Source organism: Myxocyprinus asiaticus, chromosome 3, assembly GCF_019703515.2.
Source record: "Myxocyprinus asiaticus isolate MX2 ecotype Aquarium Trade chromosome 3, UBuf_Myxa_2, whole genome shotgun sequence".
NCBI lineage: Eukaryota > Metazoa > Chordata > Actinopteri > Cypriniformes > Catostomidae > Myxocyprinus > Myxocyprinus asiaticus.
Window position 1 is genome coordinate 29,441,121 of NC_059346.1, and position 23,257 is coordinate 29,464,377.

Sequence of the window (23,257 nt, forward strand, 5' to 3'; positions counted from 1 at the left end):
TTCTTGTTTAATAACTCAGCAGTTAACTGTTCTTGTGGTTTGTTGTTAGTACATTATAGGTAAAAAAAACATTGCGATCGGTTAACACACAAGTAATGTTCGATTCATAATAGCCTTCCAAGCAATATTAGCTTCAAAAACCCTACCAGACAAAATATCCAATATTCACAAGCATTTTAGCAGGTGAACAACTTAATGATAGCACTGACAATTTTTTTGTTTAATTGAATTAAATTATAAGACTTCTAATAGTGAGGGTATTCATGTGATATGCAAATAGCAGGGATGCAGGCAGTGTATGCCAGACATAACATTTGTCATACATGCTTAAAACCATACTATTTGCATATCTCATGGATTCCTAGCTCTTATCAAGAAATAAGAATAAAAATGAAGCTTTCTATGAGACTTTGGAGTTCTTCATCGGAAGAATGCATCTCACAAACAAGTATTTCACCAAATCTCAGTTCCACTCAGAAGCAAGTCAGTTCAAATAATTTTTATTTGTATAGCGCCTTTCACAACACACATCATTTCAAAGCAGCTTTACAGAAGATCAGGCATTAACAGAAGATAAAATTGTAATATCTATAATGTCTTAGAGTCATCATTGTGTAGTTTGATAAAATACGATTGTGAATTGTGTTCAAAAATAAGTAATTAAATAATAATTGTATTTATAACCCCAGTGAGCAAGCCGAAGGCGACTGTGGCAAGGAACACAAAACTCCATAAGATGTTGGTTAATGGAGAAAAATAACCTTGGGAGAAACCAGACTCACTGTGGGGGCCATTTCCCCTCTGGCTAACATCATGAATATAATGCCAATATTACTTATGTATAGTGCAAGTCATGATTTAAAATTATTAAACTAAGTAAGTGTTAAGGGTCAGTGTTTAAAACAAAGATTTTGTATGAACTGTAAGATTAATGACTAATGTCTTTGAAGTCCATCCTGGATTAACTGCAGAAGTTCACATAGATGCAATTGTCCTTGTAAGTTGGCTGATGAAGGGATTTGTTGGCAATTAATTGATAGTCTATGTATTCCATTTCAAGAGTGTAGTCCATCATTAGACCGAGGTGATGCAGGCAGAGACCAGTGAGGTGCATCACAGTTCAACTGGCAGGTCATTTCGGTGAGGTCCATCCTAAGTCCAAGGTTCAGGCAATGGCATATGAAGTATCCCATGTCTTATGGTTGGAGTTGGCATCAGTTCATCCTCTAAAATCCATCATAATAGACTGAAGTGATGTTTGACTGGCACCAATTGCTTTTAGTCATCATCCCACAGCGACACGTAGCAGTGGAGTCCAACACGAAGCAGGAATGGAGCTGGATCCAGTTGGTTCTGGTGACCTCAGTATAGGAGTCCCGAGGTTGATACAGGGAAACAAATAAAATAATATTAGCATAGATGCCATTAAATTTATTGCAGAGTTATAGAACATGATCACTGTTTCTGTTTCCGGCAGACCTAACTAAAGCAGCCTAATTGTGAGCTGAAGGATAAATTAGGTGTATGCCTGGCTAAATAGATGAGTCTTTAGTCTAGACTTAAACTGAGTAAGTGTGTCTGCATCTCGAACAGTATTAGGGAGACTATTCCATAGTTTAGGAGCCAAATATGAAAAGGATCTACCTCCTTTTGTGGATTTTGATATTCTAGGAACTACTAGCAGGCCAGAATTTTGTGATCGTAATGAACGTGATGGAATATAGCATGGTAGAAGGTAATTTAAGTACTGCAGAGCTAGACCATTCAAAGCTTTTTACGTAGTTAACAGAATTGTAAAATTAATACTAAATTTAACAGGTAGCCAATGTAACGATGATAAAATGGGGCTAATATGATCATATTTCTTGGTGCTCTTCAGCACTCTGGCTGCTGCATTTTGAACTAATTGAAGTATGTTTATTGACCTTGCTGGACATCCTCCCAGTAATGCATTACAATAATCTAGTCTTGAGGTCATGAACGCATGAACTAGTTTTTCAGCATCAGCAATAGAGAGCATGCATCGTAATTAGCAATATTTCTTAGGTGGAAGAATGCTGTTCTACATACATTGGTAATTTGATTTTCAACAGATTGGTATCAAATATAACACCTATGTTCTTCACTGTTGAAGACAATGTAACAGTACATCCATCGAGAGTCAAATTATATTTTAGCAGCTTATTTTTAGAGGTTTTTGGTCCAATAATTAGCACCTCTGTTTTGTCGGAATTGAGTAGAAGGAAATTTTATCCAATCTTTTATTTCATTGATACACTCTGCTAATTTGGAGAATTGTGAAATCTCATCAGGTTTTGAAGAAATATAAAGTTGGGTATTGTCAGCATAACAGTGGAAACTTATTCCATGATTCCTGATAATATCTCCCAGGGGAAGTATATACAAGGAGAAAAGCAGAGGCCCTAAAACTGATCCCTGTGGCACTCCATACTTTACTTTTGTTTGGTTTGACAATTCTTCATTTACATAGACAAAGTGGTAGTGGTCTGCTAAATAGGACCTAAACCATGCTAATGCAACTCCACAAAAGCCAACATAATTCTCTAGCCTATTCTAGAGAATGTTCTATCGTGTCGAATGCAGCACTAAGATCTAAAAGCACTAGAAGTGAAATGCAGCCGCGATCAGATGATAAAAGCAGGTCATTTGTAACTCTGATAAGTGCAGTCCCTGTACTGTGATGAGGCCTAAATCCTGACTGAAATTGTTCATATGTACTATTTCTCTGTAGAAATGAACATATTTGGGAGGATACTACCTTTTCTAGTATTTTCGACATAAACGGGAGATTTGAAATCGGTCTATAATTAGCCAGTTCTCCAGGATCAAGTTGTGGCTTCTTAATAAGCGGTTTGATAAATGCTATTTTAAAGTTTCTTGGGACATGTCCCAAGGATAGCGAGGAGTTAATGATGTTAAGAAGAGGTTCTGATGTTACAGGGAATACCTCTTTTAAGAGCTTGGTTGGTATTGGATCTAACAAACAAGTTGTGGCTTTTGATGTTTCGATAAGTTTTGTTAGCTCTTCATGACCTATGACAGCAAAGGACTGAAGCTGCATGTGAGGAAAATTATGAGACACTGTTTTCAGAGGTACTGTGACAGATGATTGCATAATTCCAATTTTATTTCTGATTATTTCAATTTTATCAGTAAAGAAATTCATGAAGTCATTACTCTTGTGCTGCGACAGAATATCTGGTTCTGTTGAGGCTTTATTCCTAACCAATTTAGCCACAGTACTGAATAAACACCTAGGATTGTTGTGGTTATTTTCTATGAGTTTGCTCAAATATGCTGACCTGGCAGCTTTTAGTACCTGTCTATACTATCTGTACTATCCTTCCATGCACCATGAAATACCTCTAATTTTGTATTCTTCCACTCGCGCTCCATTTTCCGAGCTGCTCTCTTGAGAGCATGAGTGTGATCATTGTACAATGATGCAGGGCTTTTTTCTTTAATTTTCTTTAATCAAAGGGGGGGCGACATTATCAAGAGTGCTAGAGATGACTGTATTTATAGTTTCTGTTATTTCATCAAGTTCTTCTAGGCTTTGGGGTTTACTGAGTGTATGAGATAGATCTGGAAGATTATTAGTGAAGCTATCAGAATCAGAATCAGAATGAGCTTTGTTGCCAAGTATGCTTACACATACAAGGAATTTGTCTTGGTGACAGGAGCTTCCAGTACACAATACAAAACAGCAACAAGACTTTTATAAAAAAAAAAAAAAAAAAATAGAATAAAAAATAAATAAATATTGAAAAGAAAATAAAGTATATATAGAATACACAATAGACACACACACACACACACACATATATATATATATATATATATATATATATATATATATATATATATATATATACACACAAATACATACACACATACATACATACACACACACACACACACACATACATACATACACACATAGACATACATAGTGCAAATCTAAATACAAATCGGTTATATACAGTGCAAGGGAATGTAATGGCAGAAGAGGTTGGATGTGTTGGATAATATAAAAAGACTAAGCTGTGTATTGCACATTAATTATTGCTCAATGGGGCAGTTTTAACTGTTCATGAGAAGGATAGCCTGAGGGAAAAAACTGTTCCTGTGCCTGATGGTTCTGGTGCTCAGAGCTCTGAAGCGTCAGCCAGAAGGCAACAGTTCAAAAAGGTAGTGGGCTGGGTGAGTGGGTCCAGAGTGATTTTTCCAGCATTTTTCCTCAATCTGAAAGTGTATAGTTCATGAAGGGAGGGCAGGGGGCAACCAATAATCCTCTCAGCAGTCTGAACTGTCCTTTGTAGTCTTCTGATATCCAATTTCGTAGCTGAACCAAACCAGACAGATATTGAAGTGCAGAGGACAGACTCAATGACTGCTGAGTAGAACTGTATCAGTAGCGCCTGTGGCAAGTTGAACTTCCTCAACTAGCAAAGGATGAAACCTCTGCTGGGCCTTTTTCACAATGTAATCAATGTGGGTCTCCCACTTCAGGTTCTGTGAGATGATAGTGCCCAGGAACCTAAATGACTCCACTGCTGCCACAGTGCTGTTTAGAATGGTGAGGGGGGTCAATGTTGGGGTGTTCCTCCTAAAGACCACAATCATCTCCACTGTTTTGAGCGTGTTCAGCTCAAGGTTGTTTTGACTGCACCAGACAGCCAGCTGTTTAACCTCCCTTCTGTATGCAGACTCATCGTCATCTTGGATGAGGCCGATGACAGTGGTGTTGTCTGCAAACTTCAGGAGCTTGACAGAGGGGTCCTTGGCGATGCAGTCATTAGTGTAGAGGGAGAAGAGTAGTGGGGAGAGCACACATCCCTGGGGGGCACCAGTGCTGATTGTATAGGTGCTGGAAGTAAATTTCCCATCTCACAAACTGCTGCCTGTCCGTCAGAAAGCTGGTAATCCACTGACAGATAGACGTGGGAACAGAGAGTTGGTGTATTTTAGTCTGGAAAATAGCTGGGATGATGGTGTTGAAAGCCAAACTGAAGACCACAAAAAGGATCCTTGCATATGTCCCTGGTCTGTCCAGATGTTGCAGGATATGATGCAATCCCAAGTTGACTGCATCATCCACAGACCTGTTTGCTCGATAAGCAAATTGAAGGGGATCTAGAAAGAGTCCAGTGATGTCCTTCAGGTGGGCCAACACCAGTCTCTCAAATGACTTCATGACCACAGACATCAGGGTGACAGATCTGTAGTCATTAAGTCCTGTGATTTTGGGTTTCTTTGGGACAGGAATGATGATTGAGCATTTGAAGCAGCATGGGACTTCACACTGCTCCAGTGATCTATTGAAAATCAGTGTGAAGATGGGGGCCAGCTGGTTAGCACAGGATCTAAGACATGCAGGTGAAACACCAACTAGGCCTAAAGCTTTCCTTATCTGTTGTTTCCTAAAGACACGGCACACATCATCTTCTCAGATCTAAAGTGCAGGTCGAGTAGCAGGAGGGGGGAGGAGGGGGGTTGCAGGAGGTGTTGGTGTTTGTGTGAAGTGAAGGTCAGGCAGGTGTGGGGTGTGAGATTGGGCCTTTCAAATCTACAGTAGAACACATTGTACAGTAGCCAGATGTTGGTCCACCACAGAGTTGGGGGTAGGAGTCCTGTAATTTGTAAGTTGTTTCATGCCACTCCACACTGATTTAGGGTCGTTAGCTGAAAACTTGTTTTTCAGCTTCTCAGAGTATCTTCTTTTAACCACTCTGATTTCCTTATTCAGTGTGTTCCTGGCCTGATTGTACAAGACTTTATCCCCACCTCTGTATGCATCTTCTTTGGCCTGATGAAGCTGCCTGAGTTCTGCTGTAAACCATGGTTTGTCGTTGTTAAATGTTAAATATGTCCTAGTAGGAATGCACATATCCTCACAAAAACTGATATATGATGTAACAGTATCTGTGAGCTCATCCAGATTGGTATCTGCAGCCTCAAAAACACTCCAATCAGTGCAGTCAAAGCAGGCTTGTAGTTCCAGCTCTGCTTCATTGGTCCATCTCTTTATAGTCCTTACTACAGGCTAAGCAGATTTTAATTTCTGTCTGTAGTTTGGAAGAAGATGAACCAGACAGTGATCAGATAGTCCCAAAGCTGCTCTAGGGACAGAGCGATATGCATCCTTTATTGTTGTGTAGCAGTGATCCAGTGTATTTCTGTCTCTTGTGGGGCATGTAATGTGCTGTCTGTATTTGGGCATAGTTCTTTCTAGTTTTTTTATTTATATCTATATCTGACGGTGTCATATTAAGCATAATTAGTTCAAAAGACTTAAATTTATATCCTGTCCTCTGAGTAACACCAAAAACTTCACTGTAAATTGTAGCAACACCTCCTCCTCGACCCTTCAGACGAGGCTCATGTTTATAACAATATCCTGGGGGAGTAGATTAATTTAAACTAATATATTCATCCAGTTTAAGCCAGGTTTCAGTCAAACAGAGCACATCCAAACTATGATATGTAATCATTTCATTTATAATGAGTGCTTTGGTAGAAAGAGATCTAATGTTTAGTAGTCCTATCTTTATATGAGTTTCAAGTTTGACTTTAATAAAAAATGTTCTAAATGATTTAGTGAGGGTTTTGTGTTTGGTAGTTCGGGGAACAGACACAGTCTCTATGTGATATCTAGGTGATACAGTCTCTATGTGTTGTAGTTTATGTGACCTGTGTGACGTCTCAAGGCAGCTAGCAGACATTCGGATTAACCAGTTTGTCTGCTTCCTGACCTGGGCCCCAGTTAGTCAAATACTATCATTATTAAGACTATGAGCCAAATTACTAGAGAGGATAGCAGCACCTTCCCTGGAAGGATGGAGTCCGTCTCTCTTTAGCAGGTCAGGTCTACCCCAAAAACTCTTCCAATTGTCTATAAATCCTATTCTATTCTCCAGACACCACTCAGACATCCAGCCATTCAGTGACACTAATCTACTATAAACCTCGTCACCATGACGAGCAGGGATATTACAGTGTCTGACATCATTTTTGCAAATTCACACACCTCTTTAACATTATCTCTAGTGATTTCCAACTGCAAAGCTGGACATCATTAGTGCCGACATGAATAACAGTTTTAGAAAATCTACATTTAGCATTAGCCAGCACTTGTAAATTTGATTTTATGTCAGATGCTCTGGTACCCAAAATGCATTTAACAATAGTGGCTGGAGTTTCTATTCCCACTTTCCTTACAATCATCAATAACAAGGGCTCTTTCAACATGATTCTCAGTGGGTGCATCACTGAGTGGGGAGAATTGATTGGAAACCCTAACAGGAACGGGAGAGTGGTGTCGCTTTGCTAAGCGAGTATGCTGCCGAGACGTCACCCAAACGCCCTGCTGCGGGGGCTCTACAGCCGGAACCAAAGTGTGTGTGTTGCTCTCTGTACTGCCCGCATCCGAAACAGTATCTACCGGCTTCTCTTTCTCACTGACCTCCACTAGCATTCAGATGCATGTCTCTAACTCATTAACCTTCTCTGTCAGCCTGACTAATTCCTTACATTTATCACATGTGAATCCCTCACTGCCGACAAAAGAGGCTATTTTAAACATGTGACATGCAATGCAGGAAGTAATAACATGAGCGGATGCCATGACTTACCGCAGTTGTTTGTTGTTGTTGTTGGTTGTTCCTAAGTGGTGAGGGTTTGAGATCGATGTGAATCCCTCACGCAATTATTTGTTGTTATGGTTGTTCTTGATAAGTGGTGCTTTGAGATCGATGCAATAATTTGTGTAACACAGAGGAGAAAAATGGGTGCATGCTGTAAAATTGCACACAGTTTAATTGCGATAAAAATAGAAAGTGGATGCACGTGGAAAATGTACGCAGTTGAATCACGATAAGAGAATAATGTGGGGGGAAACCCAATGTGCGCTGAAAAATGGCAGATGTTAAGGATTAAAGGCTGAAAACAGATAGATAAGCGATGCTAAATAAAAGCTAGCAGGCTACAAACACAGACTCGAGCTAGGTGCCAGCAGCAACAGGATGTTGAAGCAGACACTTCACATCTTGTGTGTGCGAGTGTGTGTGGTGTCAGTGTGCATTATCTATTCACTCCATTACCTGTTTTGCACAGTTAATAGAAACAGCACTCCATTTTTGCTGCTTCCATTAAAGGGGAGAAAATTAAACCACTTTGAGTTTACCAACCAAACAAATGTACGTGAATGTGAATATGTACGTGTGTGTTTTTTTATGCAAGGATGCAATGGCTGTGGCTGTGCTTACCATGTAATATATGTAATTCTCTGAATAAGTGCCCACACATATGTTCTGTTTTCAAGCTTTCCTATTTATTAATATGCAAAACAGCCATGCTGGCACTGACTCATGCTGATGGGTGGTTAATGGCTTGCTTTACGATTTGGCTTTAACGATCAACTCTGGGAAAATAAAAAGATTTCTGGGAAGCACTTAAGTGAGCAGTTTACTCAGAGAGATCAGGGATCCTCCCTCTTCCATCTATGAAGGTTGCTGAAAAATGTTGAGGACACTAATAAGCTTTCTGTATTCTTTAAATAGGATCAAGCCATATTGAACTTGTTGAATACATGAATTCCCTGTGCGAATATGCATACTGCCCTGCTAGACAGTATACAAAAAGCAAATAAGTAGGATGTCAGAATAATTATTTTCTTGATACAGCAGGCAAACAAATACCTGGATGACACATTGCATCTGCTGAGATTCTGAAGTGTGCAACTAGTGGACACTTTGCTATCACATTTCCTAAAACTGTAAGAGAAGTGACCCAAATAGCTCTTTTCAGGTGTAAGATTTATAGATTTTCTGTAGGCCAGAGACATACGAATGCAGAAAAGGAAAGGGGGAAAACATGCGAATGCAGACTCAAGTTGATAGACAACACATAACCAATGTGCATTGTACATAACGTGCATTACTGTCAAGGTAACGAGCCTCAGTACTCAAGGGGGCAATAGAGTTACCTTCAGAAGTCTGTGCCGTTAAACTGGATGTGTTATTATTCAGGTAAGTTGGTATTCAATTCATATACTAACTTAATCTTACTTGCACAGCAAAATCATCTTTAAACTGTTGCTCTGCCTTCACAGTAGTTGACTTGAAAGAGAATATTCCTTGTAGAAGCGGACAATTCACTCTACTGTCTGCAATAGCAGCCCTTGCAGCAACGTTGAGAATGTAACGCATACTTTTGTTTAGTTATGAATTTCAGTTTGACACATTTTGGAACAAAACACACAAAATCGATCTTGTGTTGCCAAAAGCATCTGCGTCACGTTCTTGCATAGAGTACAGTATGTTTCGGCCTTAAAGCTGCTTTGAAATTAGGTGTATTGTGATAAGCGCTATACAAATAAAAATGACTTGCTTGACTATTCTGTAGGTACAGAGAAAGTTGTTCCTTGTTGTTCTTGTTTAATAACTCAGCAGTAAATTGTTTTTGTGGTTTGTTGTTAGTACATTATACTGTTGCAATCAAAATTATTCAACCCCCCTGACCAGCAATACATTCTGGTGATGTGAATTAAAAAACATCAACTAAAACCTCAGTAAACAGTCAAAGTAAGTTTTTAATACACATTTGAGTGATTTTGAGAACAAAGAGTTTTGTTTACCCGAATTTTAAAATAAAAAATAACTAATTCTCTCCACAAATGTCATGTCAAAAATATATAACCCCCAAAGTCAATCATTTGTGGAGCATCCTTTATCCTTAATAACAGCAAATAAATGTTTCAGGTAAGTGTTCTCAGGCTTCGGACACCTCTCTATTTGAATTTTTACACATTTCTCATGAGCACAAGCTTCCAGCTCATTGACATTCTTTGGTTTCTGTGCTGCCACTGCTTCCTTGAAATACCAACAAAGGTTTGCAATGGGATTTTAATGATGGACTGAAAGGGCCATTTAAGGACATTCTACAACCTATCCCTGAACCAGATTTTGGACAACTTGGATGTATCCTTGGTGTTATTGTCTTGCTGGAAAGTCCAGTGATCATAGAGCTTCAATTTACATACTGAAGGCATTACATTTTTCATGCCAAAATGGCCTGATACCTGAAAGAATCCATGATGTCAGTCACATAGTCAGGATAGCCGTTTCCTGCAGCCGCAAAACACCCCCATAACAGGACTGACCCACCTCCATGCTTGACTGTGGGGATAATGTCGTTCTTGTCATCACCTTGTCATCTTACTGTAGACGTACTGTTGACCCATGGGTCTAAAACTCATTTTCAGTTTAGTGTCATACATCTATAAAACCTTCTTCCAGGACTCCAAAGGTCTTTCCTACTTCTTTCCTATTACTTCTTGAATATTCATGTCAACATTTCCCTTGGTGAAGTTTTGCTTTCTTCCACACCCCAAGAAGGTTGCTGTTGTACCATATTTAAACAAGTATGAATGGTGCTGCCAACTTTGTCTATTGGAAACTGAAGTACCTTGGAAATGTACTTTTAGCCATGACCTTTCTTGTGTAATGAAATAATCTCCTCTATTAGCTTTTGAGACAGCTTATTTTTAATTGCATTTTTTTGCATAGAAATACATTTTTGCTTACAACGCTAAACTTAAATTTTAAAACTTAAATAAGTGCCATTGCAGATTGATGACTTAATTTTGTTTTAAAACAATTACTTGTGTAGCCTTACATATTTAAGAAACAGCTACATGCAATAGGGGTTGAATAATTATGACATGGCTGTATTTTTAAAAAATCCTGCTGTTTAGAAATATTAGGTTATATATTCACACTATGACTTTGAATGTGTCACTCAACTGATATAGATGTAAAGTTTAAAAATTCTGGGTCATCAGAAAAGCTTACCTTTGTAAATCCTTACTGTCTTGGGGGGGGGGGGGGGTGGGGGCGATAATTTCGATTGCAACTGTAGGTCAGAAAAACGGGACAAAGGACAGTGCCAATATGGTAGATGTAGTTTGTTCGGGAATGTAGTTATACTTCACACCTGCATACCTACCATACTTTATCATCTCAGAAACATGGAGTTCAGATGCTGTCTAAATTCAAACAATAAGGGGAATGTGCGGTTTTACTATTCTGTTGCTAGTCTGGCTCTCAAACACATTTTTCAAATATATATTATTGTCTTTTATCTGGAACTGAAGTGGACAGGTTTTAATAAATATATATGATACAAATTTAGTTTCACATTGAAATGTTTTTAATAAGCAACAATGCCAGCACAAGATAACAAAACTCCTTGGTCAGTTTTAAATATACTTTTCTAGTTCCAACATAATTCATGGACGTCTGATGCTTCATATTTTTCAAGCCAACTGTTCATGATAAAGCACAAACATTATATTATTTAACAGGTCTGACTGATATGCGCATATGAACTACATGTAATCCAATTGAACTGAACCCAGCAATGCACCTTGGACAGTTTTTCTCTTGAGCAGCTGTTTCATCCTGATGAAAAACTGGCAAAATAGATTTATATGCAAACCTTTCACAAGGTTGCAGGGGGTATTGATGGCAGGGACTATATAATCCATTTTCCCTGCAGATCAACCATGTCTGTCATTGTTTTCTGTTTTCTTTGCCATGTTCTACTGCTGATTTTCTCCAGCTGAGCCATAGCAGATTTATAGCTATTTTTGCTTGTTGTATTCAGTTCTTTGAGTGAAGATTGAAGCAACTTCAGAACAGAGAATCATTCTGAGTGATGCACTTTCTCTTTGCCCCCCTTCCAAAACAAACACACACACACACACACACACACACACACACACACACACACACACACACACACACTCTCTCTCTCACACACACACACACACACTCACACACACACACATGTTGGTGCAGCTATCATTATGAGGACTCTCCATAGACACAATGATTTTTATACTGTACAAACTATAGATTCTATCCCCTAACCCTAACCCTACCCCTAAACTTAACCCTCACAAAAAAACTTTCTGCATTTTTACATTTGCAATAAAACATCGTTTAGTATGTTTTTTAAGCAATTTAAATTATGGGGACACTAGAAATGTCCTCATAAACCACATTTATTGCATAATACCCTTGTAATTTCCAGTTTGTAACCTAAAAAAATGTCCTCGTAAACCACCCAAACCCGCCCACACACACACACACATACACACACAAACACGTTTGCTCAGCTATCTAAGGGTGTTTTCGCATTTGGGTCATCAAAGAACCAAACCCTTTAAGCAGACCAAAAAGTGAACCGAGTGAAAAAGGACCCAGTTCTCTTTGCATTCACTCTGTCCATGGCCTTGGAAGTGGGCTCAGACCTCTTTTTGGTCCACCTTACCTGTTACAGGCAGAGGTTGCACTAGAAAAAAATATTTATCTGTTACTCTGACAGACTGAGTTGTAAAATTTCCATTTTTATCCATCATACTTGTTTTAAGTACTACACTCACATATCCATTATAATGGCATATACATGACAGTGGATAGGTTTAATAATATATTTGACTCCCCAAGCGCAAGCCTTGTGAAACGAATAATACTTGGGTGAAAGTACCTACCTGTCAATTAACCGCTACTCTAAAACAAGATTTTTAAATTTTACCGGTATGTGCGGCTTTTAAATTAAATAAACATCTGATCAGAAAATGCACAGGTTCACGGAACTTCTTTAATGTGCATGATAGCCTATAACGATAAAGTCACAGATGAGAAGCGCACACATCTCTGAAGCTCTAATGCTGGTACTCCTCTAAAATAACTCAAAATAACTGACAATTCGACTCTAAACATAGGCTAATGTTTTCACTTGCAAGTAATTGGCAGAAACGATGTTCTATTTTTTTCTCGCTTTCATTTTGTTACTATACTTTTTTGTGTTTTATTATAATAAAGTGACACACTGATCATGCAGTAGCACACTAACGTAATGATGACTGATACATGCAGTCAATTATTCAGACCTCTCCTCAAAATATGAACACAATTGTTCAAAAGAGATGCATAGTACCATGTGTTAATGGTGATGATGCCTGTTAATATGCATCTTAATACCAGGCAATAAACATGGCACACACACACACACACACACACACACACATGCAGAAGGAGTGTGTGTGAGAGAGACAGTGAAGTCAAAACTGATGCACTAGGAGAAAATGTTTTTCTTATTTTTTATATGTCAAAATGACAGACAACATTTTCCATTTTCCATCTATCTTTCAAAAAATCGGTGAATCATGGAGAATTTTCAGTTAATGCAACCCCTGGCTAAACCCCTGATGCTCTATTCTCATCAGCATAAAGTATGCATGCAAACTGAGATAGTATGACAATAATCCCTGTCTAATGATACAATTTTCTTAATGCTATATTTCCTCTTATCTTGAAAACACACAAACAAACAAGGTCACATACACTTTTGTAAGCATCTCATTTGATTCAATCTTTCACATGTCCCAGAAAATAAAAGTGGACAATGTTGCATTAGCATTTCACTACAGTGGCAACAGAATCAGATCAAAGAAACATTAGCAACGCCTCTCAGTCCTCTCTGTAATGTTGCTTTCACATGCTCAATGGATTATCTTTCCCAGCAGTTCTTACAAATACTGTGTGCTGAAGTCGGAATGTGGAAACCCTTTTAAAGGAATGTTGCGGGTTAAATACAACGTAGAGTCAAACAGGAAATCAAAATTGATCTTATTAGCTTTCTTAATATGTGTTCCTAGTCTTATTGTGAAAGATTCTGTTCATTTTATTCCAGGAAGTAAAAACTAACAAATATAACAAAAAGTTAGATACAATCTTTCAACTCATGTCATGACCAAAGCCAGTAAACCCTATAACTTATGCATAACTATTTACATATAGTTTAGAAAAATCCAAAAATGTAGTCTCACTGCTAAAAGAAAGCAGATGATTACAGCTCAAATAACACATATTTTTGTACAAAAGAATTGATCATGCCTTGCCACATAGATTTCAGTAGCAAGTGCATTACAGTAAACATGAATTATTTGTTTTTACACACGTGTCTGTGATGACAATAATGCCAACAGACGCTAGCTTGTTTTGAATCCGGAACATTCCTTTAACACCAGGTCTTTTTTTCTTTTCTTTTTTTCAGAGACTAGGTCATTTTATTTAATTGTTCAGATGCAGAAAATTCAGTCAGGAATTGTAACATTTTGAGGGATTTCTTGGTTTTTGTGTGAAAAATAGTTTTCAAATACTATAAGCGTATAGATAAAGATAAAAGGGATGGAAGGATGTCTTATGTATTTCTTACATGAGCACTGAGAGAGAGAGAGAGAGAGAGAGAGAGAGAGAGAGAGAGAGAGAGAGAGAGAGAGAGAAACAGTTCCATGTCTTCTTTAAAGGTGTGCATAAGCTGACTTCTCGTTTAGCTAATTTAGAGACAGCAGCTTTCCACACATTCTGTCTTCGTCTTAAGAGACATAAGCCCAGAATTACACCCTCCAGCTGGGAGAGGAGATGAGACAGACAGAGGAAACAATGAAATACAAAAGTATGCAGATGGACAAGAGAGATACGGAAAAGATAAAGGAATGGATGGCACATCACTGATTAGACTGCCTGCCTTTATTGACTTTGAAACAGCCCAAACTTTTCTGTTTCAGTAGAAACTAGCAATAAGAAAGACCAACACACTCTCATGGCGAAATCGTCCAGATTCGTACGACTTTTATAAATTCTTATGATATCGTGCGACTGCATTCGTTTGAATTCCTATGACTTTCACTACTGCCAATGATGTCGCTGGACATCGTTTCCATCTAATACGCAAGATTTACTTGCTTCTGTCACACACAACAGCTTCCTATCATGTTTACACACTCTACTGATTGGTTAAGTTTAGATAAGGGGTTTGGGTAAGGGCATAATATTAATAAGCATGTCCTTAACGCCTCCTGCGCGAATCTCGCACTTACTTCCGCATTAGACATCCGGGAATTTGCACGTGATGAAATCATACGAGTTTATGCGAACAACATCGTGCGACACCATATGAAATAGCCAACTCGTAAATTATATATGACTTTTCATGAGATCAGTTTGAGAAAGACACATTATAAACAATACATATTTTTGCAGTTGCACCCAGTGGATAGCAATAAATCCATGAAATCGAAACATACATTTACAGGCCATTGGTGCACAGCAGCTTTTGTTTGCAGCCTTTTTGTCCAGTACAGGAAAAGACCAGTTTTTACAAGAACTCTTTAGGAACAAGACCATCTGTTGACCAAACATGCAGTTTTTAACCTGGTGGCAGCAAGGTGGCCAAATCAGCATTTTTTTGTACACTAATACCAAACTAACAAGAACATGGTGATATTAAAATGCATTAAAACATCAAAAGCAAGTGATTACACATCAACACTTAAACTCCAGAAATTATCTTTGTGCTTTGTCACTGTTCCAACAATAACAGCCAGATTATAGTAGCTTTTATGATTTGGCTTATCAAATGATTCATACTGTCCATTAAACCGGCTTGCATTAAATTCCTCTTGATAAGACAAATCCATCTAATTTTGCCGTAGGGGTATGAACAGATATATTGTTGTTGTTGTTGTTGTTTATTTTTTTATTTAAATGTATACATTTAATTGTGTTTATAACATTACAGCCCCCTGGGAACATCTGATGAGTCATTTGCCAGGAGCATCTACGTCTAAGCAGTTAGCCCTGATGTTCTCCTCAAATCAGGTGTCTTAATGGAGTTCTTGACCAGGGTTTTTAGTGTTCACATAATATTAACAAATGTGCAGTAACACAACAGACTGCTGTAAGGCTGTTTTCATACTTGCTTCAAAAGCATGGTCCAAAACTGAGTTTGATTCCAACCCTGCACTGCTGGTCTTTAATTATTTAAGAACCGTTGTACAACTGCATCATCAACGTGAATACCATCATGACAACTAGGCAGCAGCTGTGTACCACTGCATCTAGGTAATGACTCAGAAGGCGAAGATGACATCTTCACTGTTTTACTAATTTTCTGACTTTTTCACAGATGCATTGCTTGCTGTTAGTGCACACCCCGGTTTGAAAAACAGCTTTTACACCAACCCATTACACATTAAACTAAACTCTGATGTCAAATTAGGGTTTGGAACCAAGAACCAGTTCTTATTCAGAACTGCTTCCAGTACTGGAACCGAATGATTTTCATGATTTTTTGTTCTGTTAACGGTTCTCAAATGTGCATTATTCAGTCAATACGGATGCAGTACCCTGCTTAAATACTCTGACAGTGTCTCCTGCTACCAATCAGGGCACTGCAACACCACTGTTGAATCAACATAGCGAAACATACAGCTCAACCTGTATAGTCTGATTCCTGAACAAATTACTCTTATGAGCCGGTTCATTTGAATCTACAGTGCAAAATCTACAGTGCGATTAGTGTAGTCTGATTACCAAATTAATTATTCTTTTTAATCTACACTGCAAAACATACAACACTTCCTACCGAAAAAAATAACTTTCATGAGCCCGTTCTTCTTAATGAATAGCTGAAAATGTCTACTTTAGTAAAAGTATTGCTACTGAAGAAATTATTCACTTCAGTACAAGCAGAAATACTGAGAAATACTATGAATCAAGTAAATACATATTTTGTTAAAAAAAAAAAATATATATATATATATATATATATATATATATATATATATATATATATATATATATATATATATTAAATCTGTAAGTAGAGTAGTCATTTGTTACTTTCCACCTCCGTCAAAAAACGTACTGAACTGCAAGTCATACATTTCGACATTTCTGACTTGAAATTAACCAAGAATTCAGAGTGAATATTGGTTGGTTGTTGATATGACAATGTGTAATTAAAGACACACATTATGAGTTTTATTTTGATGAACAAATTTATGACTGAGTCTGTGTAAACCATTTGCAAGAATCTGTTCTGTCAAAATATTAAATGATCTCATCATTCGGCAACAGACAGCAGAGGGCAGAAAATCCAATAAGAATTGCATTTCTTATTTCTAAATATTTTTTGATCAAAAGTACTGAAAGAATCCCTAAGGGAACTGTTAAGGAACCAGAATAATTGAGAGGAATCTGAATCGGTACCAGAATCATTAAACACTTTACAATTTCCTTCCCTACATCAAATGGACCCCACCGCACAACTCGTTCTCATTCCCTAAGCGTCCAATTTTGATGCTTGTGCAGAAGCCGTCCGCTTCTGCATGATGATGCCAAAGGTGCCCTCTGACATCCTCTTATTGTCGCAGTGAGAAACCCTATTGTTTTCAATGGGAAAAGTTTGTCGTCAGTTATCAATCTTTGAATATTATTTTATGTGTTTAACCTGAATGTTTTATTATACTTATAAATATCTAAGTGTGATATTACATTATACAATCATATATAATATTTTACATCACCTAACCCAACCCCATTTCTAAACCTAACCAATAATCAACAATATAAAACATGAAAGAAACACTTTGATATACACTACCGGTCAAAAGTTTTTTTTTTGTTTTTTTTTCACATTTTAGAATAAAGTCATCAAAACTATGGAATAACATAAATGGAACTATGGGAATTATGTTGTGACTAAACAAAATCCAAAATAAATCAAAAATGTGTTATATTTTAGCATCTTCAGTGTAGTCACCCTTTGCCTAGAATTTGCAGAAATGTACTCTTGACATTTTCTCAACCAACTTCTTGAGGTATCACCCTGGGATGCTTTTTAAACAGTATTGAAGGAGTTCCCATCTATGCTGGACACTTATTGGCTGCTTTTCTTAATTATTCGGTCCAAGTCATCAATTTAAAAAAAAAAAAAAAAAAAAATTTTAATTAAATTTTAGTTTTATAATGAATTATATTTATATGGTGGCACAATAATATTTTTGTCTACAAAACTAATTTCAGACATTTAAGCATACACCTTCAGATCAAAAGATTTTTAAGATCATGAGAAACATTTCAAAACTTTTGATCGGTAGTGTACATAATTTGATATTGTCACATTATCACACACATCACACCTCTCTTCATCAAATTGCACTGGCTGCCAGTGGTTGCTCGCGTTAAGTTCAAGGCATTGATGCTTGCTTACAAAACAACCACTAGCTCCGCACCCCACTCTAAACACACTACTTCAGACTTATGTTCCCTCCAGAAACCTGCATTCTGCAAGTGAACGGCGCCTCATGGTGCCATCTCATAGAGGCACAAAATCACTGTCCTGGACCTTTACCTTGACTGTTCCCCACTTGTGGAATGACCTGCCTAATTCCACCCAAGTGGCTGTGTCTTTAGCCTCTTTCTAAAAACAGCTAAAAACACATCTTTTCTTGAACACATAACCCAATCATAGTAACGCACTACCTTCATGTAAAAAAATGTTTTTTAAATCCTTTCCTTCCTAAGTCTACTGCTCTAAGCTATGTGAGACTTGTATTACAGCACTTATTATATTGTTGCCCCTTTTGTTGGATGAATCGTTTCTATTGTTCTCCTCATTTGTAAGTCGCTTTGGATAAACACGTCTGTTAAATGAATAAATGTAAATGTAAATGTAAATATACATAACATTATTTATAGATACTTTTAAGCACCCAAACGCACATTTATGCCTAAACCTAACCAGTTCTCAAAAATAAAAAAAGACATAACAAGCAGATAAAGTACAGTCATGATCATTTATTTTAAAAAATTTCTATAATAATATTCCAAACCATTCGATGGCATTGTGTGAGTAGCAGAGTGAAACTGATGGTTTTAATCAATAAAAATATTCCCCTCCGTGAGGGCATCCTGATCCTGTGTCATTCTAATTCTACCGGCACGTCTCATTCCAAAAATACATGTACATCCAAACTTGAGGTCACTGTAATCAGTCACAAGACATGCGAGGGCCAATGGCATAAACGTCAAACCCATGTCATTATGCTAGAGCCTAAAATTTTTGAATGTGTCCCATTGTGCAGGATGTGTTATGGTGGACGCTGGATGACTGTGATTGGTGACTAAAAACTTCTTCAAATGACTGTAAGACTCAGAATACACCCGGAATGAAACTGGTTACTTCAGCAGTGCAGGATGTGTACAGATTAAATATACAGATAAACAACAGATTAAATATTAACCACTGTGAATAAATGTTGCTGATTTCAAATTAAATGAAAATCATTCCCCCAACATACAGTATGTCACGATGACAAAATTGTACTCCAACATATAATTAAATGATTCTAAAATTCTGATGCCCTTCGAGTTAGTCAGTTAGTGTCAAAGGTTTCTCGTTGAAAAGAACGCACTTGCTGGATGCGTTGCAAACTGACACCAGAGAGTGCCTTTGGCGTCTTGGGAGTGAGAACATTTTGCACCACAAGCTTTAGAGTGGAAATGCCCTAAAAAGCTATTTATTTTGGGGCATAAAAAAAAAATAAAAAAAAAAAAAAACACCAACATCCCTTTCTAACAGCCATATCATATCTCACTTGAAGAGCCTGTTCACGCTGACAAATCTCACTTGTTTAATAACATTGTTTTGAAAGTCACAGACACCTTGAGGTTTTAAACAATCGTAAGTAGGGCCCATGACAAAAAAAAACAAAAAAAAATTATTGCACATTGGGAGACAGTCTACAGTGAGTGTGACAAATGGATTTTTCAACCATTGCTTCTTGTGTATATATCTCCACTCATACATAGATTTTCCTGTGAATAATGCGTGTAATAACATGAGAATCAATACCATCTGACCACGAAGATGAACTCTCAATCACTTTCTTTCTTTTTATATCTCTTTTTCCCAGTGGCGGGCAATGCATTAAAAGGCTAGACCTTCAGTGTGATTCATGTCATTAAGAAAACACAGTTTCACAAAGAATAAGACTCCCCATGCCTTTGGGCTTCATACATTATGTCGCAGCTAACTAATAATACCAATTGACATTTTAAAAACATGTCCACGCACGAAAGCCAGAACTTGAAATGACACTTATTGCTCAAGCAAGCCTAATTTTAACTGCAGCATGACTGTTTTGTGAAATGAACGTCTCCCGAACAGACATTCAAAATCATAATTTTTCATATGACTCTACCAAGGAGGTCTATAATGTCTGGAAAAATCTATCTAATAATATTTGCAATTTAAATGTTGCTTGCAATAAATTTCATTTCGTCAGGGTACACGGTTATGCTGCATTCCATTCAAGTTGGATGTGGGATATTTCTACTTGATACAGTATCTCCGACCATAAATGCATTCTATTCCCCGATATTCGAAACTGCAACGCTCCCGTTAGCTTAGCAGGGGTTTGAGTCTCATTAGAGATGTCTCCTAGTAACCCAACTGATAAACAATGCTGCAGCACTAGCATTTATGCTACAGGTGTACGATTATCAAAAGAGATTATAATGTTTTATACACCTGTTTCTGCAGGTGTTTGTTAAACAAGCTTTAATATCATGTAATGTGGAAACGAACTAATTTAGCGATATTACTTAATAAAGTGAACGTTTATCACTTTCTTTGCATATCGCCCTGAGTGTCGACATGTTTGTGTGAGTTGAGAATTTCTGCACGAGCCTGCAAGTTGTAATTTTGACTTCAAGATGCATTCCATTGCACTTTTCCTAGTAGGAAGTTGTAAAATCCAACTTTCCGAGATGAATGGAACGCAGCACTACTTTTCAAAACTTGATCTGACACTGAATGCTCAAGCAGCCTAATTTACACTTAGAAAACTCCTGATGTTGCTATAACAATGCAAAAAGCACTTACCAATTTGCTTGAAGTGAAAATCAGTCCTCCTTTCCTCTTTAATAAATTAAGCGATCACACCGTCATGCAGAACATCTCAGGTTTTTAAATCCATAAGGATCTCTTTCTCAATGGCGATAGCGGCAGTAATGACAGTCAACTCGTCAGCAAGATCCCGCACTCTTCGCTTTTAAATTACGTCACTTAAAGCATGATTGCGTCACTCAAGGCCAGCTAGAAGGCCTCGACCAGGACATATCCTAAAGATCACACCCAGCAAGAACAAATAAATCAATCTGATTGGCTGATGAATCTGACAATCTGACTTTAGTTGCCCATTCATTTGCACTGTTGAGGGATTCTGTGGAAATTCTGAAGGCCTGACGGGGTGGAGCTCAGACTCACGCGCTGCTTCGGCTAACGAGCTTGGCTTTGGACATGCCATTTGTGAAACAGTTGTCACGCTTTGCTTGTAAGCATCAAGGAATAAATTCTGACTGGATAAACTTTTAATTTTTCTCTTTTTGTTTGTAGATTAATTAAGAGTGGAAAGTAATTAAAAATACAAAAATGTCAATGAGAATGAAAAGATGAAAAATATTTATTTATTTGGCATGTTAGGCCAGCAGAGAAGGCTTTGCTGGCCCTGAGAATTCGCCACTGCTTTTTCCCAGTTCCATCTGCTCTCACTCACCCTTTCTTCCTCCATCTCCTCTCTCTCTTTCACTCTCTCTGTACTCTCACCTGTGTTTTCCATGTTACATATGGGCCTGTTTGTCTGTGTGGTTTGTCACAGCACTATTATACATTTGAAATGTATATGTTTATGCAATGTTTATGTGGGTCAGGTTTACCTTATATTATTCAAATGTCCCCACGACACGGCCGCCGCTGAGCCAGAGGTCCACGACACGGCCGCCGCCAAGCCAGAGTTTCTAGTCATGGTCGCTGAGCTAACGCCTCATCCTGCTCCATGCCGCGTCACAGAAACGCCTCAGCCTGCTCCATGCCACGTCACAGCAACGTCTCAGCCTGCTCCATGCCACGTCACAGCAACGCCTCAGCCTGCTCCATGCCATGTCACAGCAACACCTCAGACTGCTCCATGCCACGTCACAGCAACGCCTCAGCCTGCTCCATGCCACGTCACAGCCACACCTGAGCAGTGGGACCTGGAGATGGTTCCCACCCTTATACCCACCCTTAGTTCTCCTGAGCAGGCAAGGGGAACTTTCGGCCCTCCGACCCCGCCTGGACCCTCCAAGCCCTGGACTTCGCCTTGGCCTGTCAGTCCCTCGACATTGCCTCAGCTCTGCGTTCCCTCAGCTCCACTGCGGTCCTTCAGCCTGTCGGCTTTGCCGGGTTCCCTCGTCCCTCCGGCTCCTCCTTGGTCTGTCGGTCACCTGGCTCCGCTTTGGCTCTCCGATCCTCTGGCTGCGCCTCGTCCCTCCGATCTGTCAGCTTCACTGGGGACCTCCTTCCCTACAGCTCCACCTTGGTCCTCAGTCCCACCGGCTCCACCTCAGTCTTCCGATCCCCCAGCTCTGCCTTGTTCCTCCGAGCCTCCAGCACCGCCTTGGTCCTCCCTGCCATCGGCTCCACCCTGGCCCTTCGAGTCTTCAGCTACTCTCCGGGCACCAAGTTCCATGGCTCCACCCCTCGAGCCTCTCACGGCTCCGCCTTCCATGGCTCCGCCCCTCAAGCCTCTCATGGCTCCACCCCCCACGGACTTTGCCTTGGTCCCATGCCCCTCGCCCTTTCTCGCCATGCCACGCCCCACACCTCAAGACACCCCCCCCAGCTCCCTACAGAACTTTAAATTTATGTCATGTTTTACGTGTTTTGTTTATGTGTTGGGGTGTCAGGAGCCACCCCTTAGTGGGGGGGATAGTGTCAGGTGTATTTTGTTGATTCATGTCTTTTATTTTGAAAAGTTTAGTTCCTGTTCCCTAGTCATGTGATGTCTTGTTTTCCCTCCATGTTCATGTGTCATGTTTTCGTTGGTTTATTGTTTAATTATCTTGTTATCAGTTCTGTTTGTTCAATGGTTTATGTTCTCCCATGTCTTGTATTTAAGCCCTCATGTTTTCATTGTCTGGTGGTCAAGTATTGGATGTGATCGTAGATGTTTAAGTCAAGCCACGTTTATGTCAAGCCATGTTTAAATCAAGTCAAGTCATGTTCATGTTTATGTTTAGTTTAGTTCACGTGTAGTCAGGGTTATTGGTTCTCACTTTGTAAATAAACTGCACTTGGGTTCTTCATCTCAACATCGTCTTCGTCATTGCCATCATTGTCAGCAGCCAACATCGTTACAGATAGTTTAACCTGAAATCACCAGCAAACCATTCCCACAAGGAAAATGGCTTAATGAACATCCTAAATGACCCCATTTACAACTGATATCAAGATGCATCTTGGGTGATCTGATTGAGACACATCACGGTTGTAGCAA

General features: G+C 38.7%; 1 protein-coding gene across 2 annotated transcripts in view; it reads right to left on the minus strand.

Annotated features, from left to right (window-relative positions):
• LOC127420951 (fibrinogen C domain-containing protein 1-like) overlaps positions 1–23,257 on the minus strand; it is a 182,871-nt gene that overhangs the window by 115,361 nt on the left and 44,253 nt on the right. Inside the window, exon 5 of one of the 2 annotated variants that reach the window (XM_051663608.1) lies at positions 21,565–21,580. The exons of the other annotated variant lie outside the window; for it this stretch is intronic. Within the exon in view, the coding sequence (XP_051519568.1) occupies positions 21,565–21,580 (16 nt within the window). The remainder of the gene's footprint in view (positions 1–21,564; positions 21,581–23,257) is intronic. 2 annotated transcript variants of the gene reach the window in all.